General features: G+C 38.2%; 1 protein-coding gene across 1 annotated transcript in view; it reads left to right on the plus strand.

Moving 5' to 3' along the window:
• Window positions 1-3,733, plus strand: part of tmem147 (transmembrane protein 147) — a 7,596-nt gene extending 3,863 nt beyond the window's left edge. Inside the window, exon 8 of the mRNA XM_035673013.1 lies at window positions 2,882-3,733. Coding sequence (XP_035528906.1) covers window positions 2,882-3,002 — 121 coding nt within the window. The 3' untranslated portion in view covers window positions 3,003-3,733. The remainder of the gene's footprint in view (window positions 1-2,881) is intronic.
• Window positions 3,734-8,167: the final 4,434 nt, after the last annotated feature.

Here is an 8,167-nt window from a genome sequence, read left to right on the forward strand (position 1 = left end):
TGTGTGTAACCTGTTTTGTGTGCTGAGCAATCTTACAACGGCAGTGAAGAGGCACTAGGTGAGGCTTCTTATGCTACTCTGCAGATGCAGAGTAAGTGACAGTGAGCTAGCATCTTACAGTCCGTGGTTACAATTAAGAGATGCTGTGCTGTTCATGAGTTTGTTGTTGTGTTGTTAAAGTTACTTTATTTCTTTAATTAAAAACGCCGAGGGTTTTTATGAGTCTGGACTCTGCTGAGAGGACGAAGAAGACAAGTTTTGGTGTGAGTGCTGAACAAGCGCATAAACTGAAGCCTTGTATGGACTGTACGCTAACTAGCATTAGCTTCGTGTGGACTGTTGCTAGCGGACGAGCAACAATGTCGACATTTGCATCATCCTCCATTAATTGTTCAATTTGCTTTACCATGCTTGTTAGCTGGGATATCTTGTACCTGCGTGCCTGGATTTGTTTTGCCTTTTGCTCTTCCACAGCCTCTTTTTTTACTGTCTTGTTCATCCATCACAATGTGTTCCACTTCGTTGTTCAGCCAAACAACGTCCTTTAATCTATATGTCACACACCTGTTGTACTGTCCAAGTGCCCTGGCAATCCGTGTCCAAGCAAGAAAAGCTACAATTTACAGTGTTATGTCACCACGAAGTTCCGAAAACCATCGTGATGTCCATGATATTCCGTAATCCACTTGCATTCAGGCAGTTCCACGATCCATTAATCCGTGCAGAGCAAGTTTTTTGACTAATATTGGTTTCATTAGATGGATGCAGGACCGAAATAAGTTTGAAAACATTCCAATCAATTGCAAATGAAATTTACATATTTTCAATTATTACCACACATTTTAAATCTAAAGAATCATTCAATTCACCTTTTGCATTACTGTAAATATTTTAATTACTTAATAATCAATGAACTGTGTAATTTAACCACTTAAACATCAACAAATGCTTTTAGGCTCCTACAATATATTACACCTGCTCTATATACATATCTTTAATACACTGTGGTAATTTATAAGAGACAGGGGCTTAATATCTGCACAATCTAGTCTCTTTCAACCTTTTTGGTGTCAACAATAATATATTGCAATAAGTTATTGTTACTCAAATAAATTGTTAAAATGGATTACACTACAACATTTTAAGTAAGAGAAATTCAGTTTTTTAACTTCTTGATAAAGCAGCTTTTACTAGTAATTTTAAGTGACACTAAATTAGTTTTGTAAGTTACAGAAACATGCTGATTAAGTATTTTTTATTATGTATTTTGTTTTCACAGTGCAAATAGAAATTACAAAATTAAGTCAGTTTCACTTAAATTTACTAAAGCTACTTTTTTTTAACTTAAAACATTGAGTTCAATTTACTTAAACATTTTTGATTAATCAGTTTCAATTAACTTATCTAGTTTACAGTGTGTACAATTTACTGACTGCAAAAATTCCCTACTGATTTTATTTTTTTGTATTCACAAAATACCAACAGCTGCTGATAAAGACTTTATGCAGTCAACTGTGTTAACATAGATCAGTTTAATGATTTGGACTGCAGCTCCTGAAGGAGCTCCTGAAAGGTGATTAATTCAAATTTATCAGTGTGCATCAAGTTATTAGCTTGTTAATCGATCTTTGTTTGTGGCAATGAAAATCTGCTGACAGAAAGATAAGTAAATATATATTGTCCTTGCGCAAGATAATAACCTGTACCAAGTTCTGTACCTTTTTACCACAAATGTTAGAAATATCATCTTTAGAGACTTGTGGCTTTGAAGTATTTTTAAAATGTAATCTTGTTTCTAACTGTCTGTCTGCATTTATTATTTCTATAAGAAAGAAACGTTACAGAGGGAAGTTATTTGATTTTAATTGAAGCTGTTGTTTGATCTGCACTTTCACATTAAAGTGTTGTTTACATTAATGTTAAAAACTGATAATGTGTTTGTTAGATTTAGGTGAACGATCAAGCATTGACAGTCAATAATACAGGGGGCTGGCCCCATAAATGCCTGGGCTCCCCATGTGAAAATCACACACATCACAAAGCTCCATGAAAGAATCCACTTTAGAAATAAAAATCTACTGACCTTTCCACTTTTTCACTTTGCACTTGAACTTGACCCAAGTTGACCTGCAAAACCTGAATGCTGAAAGCTGGAAAGCTGAAGCCTGGAAGCATCTGGAAAACAGAGCTTGTTGAAGAACCGAACCAGTGGAGCACTGAGAGGAGAAGAAGAAAAACAAACTGTAACAGACCAACAATATAATATAATATAATACAATATATAATATAGTGTAATACAATATCTAATATATATAATATAATGTAATTTGATATAATATATAATATAGGTATAATGCTATCCAATCGTGGTGGTTGAGGTGGTGGTGTTAAAAATATATAATTAAATGATGTATGTCTCTTATTGTGTGTGCACTCTGATGTTTGTTCCACAAGTACAGGTGTGTGCAGATAATGGAAACAGTGTCTTGTGATTTAACAGCTGCCCCATCAAATGGTATTAGTATTTTTTGGGGGCTTTTATTGCCTTTATCTATGATACTGACAGCTGAAGACAGACAGGAAAGGGGGGCAGAGAGAGGGGATGACACGCAGCAAAGGGCCACAGGGCGGATTCGAACCCCGGGCCGCTGCAGCAAGGACTCAGCCTCGGTACATGGGTCACCAGTTATACCCACTGAGCTAACCGGGCGCTGAAGTGGTGGACTTTTTAAAAAATCTCTGACAATTTTAGTTTCATGGTATTTGGGTGACCGAATATCTGAAATCTCTTGAATAAACTCACTGTGTGTGTTTATGCATTGTTTAGTTTGGTTGTTTATCATTGTAACTTACATTGTGTTTCTCTCTGTTGTGTCTTCAGGTTGTTTGTCCATGTCTTCCTGTTGGGCAGTTGGACAGTGCTGTTGGTGAAAGCTGTGCTGACCGGTGCCATCTCTCTCTGCTCGCTGTTCCTCTTTGTCACTCTGGTCCACAGCAACTAAGTAAAACTCAGCACCTTAGGATAAGCCTTCAACAACAACAACAACAACGTCTTTCTGGTCCTGATTGGACCGGGGTTGTCATAAATCAGAAGCTGAGTCCTGATAGCATTTCAGTCTTACTATCACAACCCAACCCAACAGACTACTGAAAAATGTTTGATATTGGCTAGTTGGACTGGTCTGACGTACAAAACAGGCTAACGTACAGGCTAACGTACAAGCTAACCAGTTCTTCCAGTTCACCAGTTGAACCGGCAGGAAGAGTTGTGACATCGGGAGGCTTCTGTATATGATTGGCGTACCTAAGCTGTGTTGTGGGTTTGTTAAAGCGTGGATTTTGTATCAGAGCAACTACAAATGAACTGAGACTTTATAAATAACATCATTCTTTTCTATGTGTTTTTCAATGAGCCAGCGTAACTGCGTAGATTAAATAATAGAGTGAATTTATAATAAATGAATGACAGTGATAGTTCCCTGATGGTTCATTGTGTTGCCTCAAATTTATCAATTTATTTATATACAAGTAAATATTACAAGTAGTTAAAACATAACTGTAGCAAGATTTGTCTAATTATTGAGGAAACTGTATTGAAAACTTAAAGTTAAACTCAAAAGACTGAATGTGGCCCGCAGTATGAACACACTGAAGTCCACTCAGCATTATGACCATATTATGTTGAACTGTAAGCATCTGTGATTTTTACATTAAAGTGTCTTTGTCTTATCTTGCTCTGAGTTGTGATTGATCAGACCATGTTAGTGTTCAGTGATTGACACGAATGAACATGTCATGTTTAAGATAATTTGTTTAAAACCTTCTCTTGAAATGTTACAGGCTCAAACCAGATTCATGATTTCTTTCCAGAGTTGGTGAACTTTGTATTCATGTATTCAGATTGGTACAGGGGGCGATCTGACCAGTTACTTCTAAAAGCAAGATGGTAAATTCCTCACTAGCCCTCTTGTTGTCTTTGGGGTCAATTTCAAGTATAATGTTTAACTTCTAAATGTTTTTTTTGTTTCATATTTAACAGCTTTTTCTTATTTAATGTTCTTTGAGGTCAGTTTGACCTCAGGCTGTTGTAGATGTATAAAATGAATAAGAAATATGAACATTTTGCATACATTTGTGCAGGTTGCTTTGGCTGATATTGGGGTTATTATCAAAAAACATTGTATGCTTTGGGGCAACATAACCATTGTAGTACTGTCGAGAACCCCTGAACTTTTTTTCCCATGTCGCAGAGGAGGGAGAAAATATAATCCACACAACATAGTAAAGCTTACACAGTGACATAATGGAGAACGTGTCTGAGACTGAGGTTGAGGAGGAACCTGGTTATGAGACATCTTCCTCTTCTGATGAGAATGAGACCATTGGTGTTGACCCTAGTTAGGTTTTAGTTCAGGTAGTCAACGAGATGGAGAATAAATTTGGGTAACTATTTTAGTTACAATCACTTTCTGGAGGTTTATTTTGTTGGTGTGAATAAAAGAACAGGAGGGCTAGAGAGCCTGTCAGTCGAGGGGAGGAAGCTCCTGATTTGTTATCTCAATGGCTTTCTGCGTCCTAAAAGGAAAATGTTTAGTTTACAAAATAATTGTTCCAAAGTCACAAGATTGTGTGTCCAGTTAAGTCCATTTCATTAAGGTTATTATTTTGTGGTCATAAGAAAAAAAAAAATATGTTGAGATCTAAAATCATTATTACCAACTGTTTCTTGTAATATTGAACAGTTAAATGAAGAGTCCCTTAAATCCACTGGAACACTGTCTCCTATGGGTCTCTTATTTTATTCATTATAAGGAACCTTTCAGCAGCTTAGTTTATTTCTTGTTTCTTTAGTTCTCACTGTGTTCTCACACTTATACGATTACACTCGACAAAGAAACATCGGGAGAGTGCTCCCTCCTTCCCTCTCTCGGGAGGGAGTGAAAACACTTAATAGGAGGGTTGAAGATAAGGGAGACAAATAGATGAATGGTCTGGAGAGACTTTGGTTTTAAAAATACAAACAGACAAAAGTAAAAATCCTGTGAGCAGTGTGTGTGGGGAACAGGAGATTAATGAAATAAAAGGCAAAGTGAACAGAGTGAGAAGTGAAGTCTATATCCAAACAGCCATTCATGTTATAAACCTTTGTTTTTTGTGATGATGAGAATGAGAAAACCATTTGCCTCTTGCATGAAGGCAAAAAACCTGAAATTATATTTAAAGGTCCAGTGTGTTACATTTAGGAGGCCATATTGTTACCTTAGAAAAAAGCGTTTATATTGTGAGACGCTGCGGCTCGTCTTCTATAGAGTGCCATGTTGAACCACCATGTTCCTACAGCAGCTCAGGAGGGACAGTGAAGCGAGGAACGATTTTCAACTGGACATTTTAGTTTGGTTTCTCATTCTACAAAACGTCTGTTGTTACAATTATAAGATTAGGATAAATTCTCAACAGATGGGAATGCTGCAAAAATCTTTATTTCTGAAAGAATCTAAATTCAGTCTGAGTCATGTGTAGTGAATTAAACAACTCAAATTCCACAGGTATTGCACCAAACAGGACCACTTTTATAAACGTTGTCTGTCGTCTGGGCAATTTTACACATTCACCATCACACCGGTCAAAATGTGAAATTTTCCTTTATCAGACGAGGACAAAAACGCCATCAAGGAACCAGACATTAAGTGATACCCTCACACTGTCACACAGGATCATCAAAAGGTTAAAGGTTAAAATAAATGAGATTCGTATGTGCTGGGTGTCTGCTCTGTTGGATTATTCTACCATCTCCACACACAACACTCCTCTGTTATTACACCTCATGTTTCTCCCTGTCACATTAGTTTAGCTCACACTGGTTGCATTTTCTGCTTCTTTCTTCCTCCTCTCTCAGCTCAGGGCCTCAGTCCAACAAGGTTCTCATTATTGAACTGCCACAATGGGCTTTGCTGTTACCCAATACACATACACACTGCATACTGTTTGTGCAGTAGCTATTTGTGTGTGGTTGCTTGTTAGAGAGAGAAGGCTGCAGTGAGTGAGCCTGAACTTTTGACATCCAATGGAAATTAGAGAGGTGTGACTCTAGGATCGGGTAGCAACCCCACACTTTTTTTTTTGTATAGGATTGACTCAAATCCCTGCCAGCTAGAGCTGCAAAAGGGGCTGTATAACAGGAGAAACTGCCAGAACAACCTCAGAGAGAGAGAGGGAAGGAGCAACGTGTAGGCTACCAGACTAACCCCGTGCAGAGCTTTGCAACTCTGAGCCAAGCACAATTGCCATGTCCTCCGTCGAGTACATTCATTACCGTGGCATTGACGTGCCCACTGAGGCTCATACCATGGAGAGCTTGGAGTACGCCCAAAATTTCTCTGTGGAAGACACCGATGTGTTTTCTGTGACTTACCCCAAGTCAGGTACAGTGTATTAATTCTCATTTCAGTTACTTCTCTCCTTTCAGCTGTCCCACTAATTCTTAGGGGATGTAGCATGATTTATGTGTATTTGTCCATATTGTCTCCAGATAGAGGCAGCATACATGTGAATACACGAAAATTCACCATGGTACATCATCAAAGTCTGTGTAGATTAAAAAAATAAATAAATAGATAACATGAGTGGCCATGTACTGGTGATGCACCAGATGTACGGACTCTCAATCCGGTGCTTAGAGCACCAAAAACATGCAGGTACAGCAGGGGTGAGCAGCATCAGAAGTATGTACGTAAACTTTATTTATAAAGCCAAAACCAAAGTTAGAAGGTGCTGTACCAGTGCCAACATGTTAAAACTGTAAGTTATAATATAAATAAAACAATAAAAATGTACACAGAGAGCAAACAGAGAACTACATAGAACACAGAAACACATTACAGACAAAGTGCCTCTGAAATGGGGGACTTTCTAGCAACTTCTCAAAACTACCGACTGACTGTGTTTTCTATAACTAGGAGAAGACAGTTGCAGAGAGTGGGAGCCTAACTGCTCGCCGCGGTCACATCTGGTTTTAAGCATAGATTTCAGGACAGCCAGGCGGCCTTGGTCCAAGATCTCACCGAGGGCAGGGACACAAAAATTCAGAAAGATAAACTGTGTAGTGCTTGACAGGTGATTAAAATAATTTTAAAATCAAGTCTGAATTCAATGGGTATTCAGTGTAGACTGGCCTACACTGGTGTAATGTATACAATGTGTGTAAGTTAAAGGTCTAGCAACCCCCTTTTGGACCAACTGGAGCCAAAACGCAGCAGAGCAACTTAGGTTGATGAACAGTGAATTACAATAATCAAGACTGGAGGAAACAAAAGGACAGGACTGGACCATTCATGCGCCAGTCAGAGTTCATATGTTGGTCAAACTAACTCTGACTTAACATGTGCTGCTTAAAGGACCAGAAATGCTCTCAGGGTCTATAACTTTTGTCCAGTCCTTGATAGCTGATAGTCAGTATGGCAGGGTAGATAGAAAGAACAAGTATAGCTGTGTTTTGTCAGCATCACTGCGATAAGAAATTCACTTAAATTGACAAATTAAGAAGGGAGGGGGACGACTAATAGGAGGTAAACCAGTCAAGAGCAGTCACTGTCATACCCAACCACTGCTGACATTCAGTCAAATATAATTAAAACCCTGAGCAGGGCAGGTTCAGTACTGTGCCTCAAACAAAAAACAGACTGGGATTTCAGTTGTTTACAAAGTTTCCAAGACCTTAGAATTAAAAGTAAGTTTGGCTATAAGTCTATATTTACTGCAAGAGTGGCTGAATAATTGCATGATCAGGAGACTCCTGATCTCTGTGTCTTCTTATTCACTGTGTGCATTTTACATGGACTGACTGCATGGATATTTCAGCTCATTTCAATAGTTCTTATGTATTCATTTTAATTGTTTTGTTAATACAAATAGTAAAAGAGACACCGGGTCCACCATTGCATCATTAAATTAAATGGACACACATTAAGACATTAGTGTCAGGTGTATATAACCTACCGTGGAAACAGGTGCTGCTAACATCTGTGGACAGTGGATAGAAGGACAGATGATGGATCAAACTAAATGAGCTAACAGGTTTTCTGCTTGTAGTTCATAATCTCTAAAAAACAACATGCAGTGTGTGTTTGTGTTTGTGTGTCCAATGCGGTAAGTACGGTGGCCCTGAGGT

This window comes from Morone saxatilis, unplaced genomic scaffold (genome assembly GCF_004916995.1).
Source record: "Morone saxatilis isolate NCDOM2014 unplaced genomic scaffold, NCSU_SB_2.0 Contig24, whole genome shotgun sequence".
Lineage (NCBI taxonomy): Eukaryota > Metazoa > Chordata > Actinopteri > Moronidae > Morone > Morone saxatilis.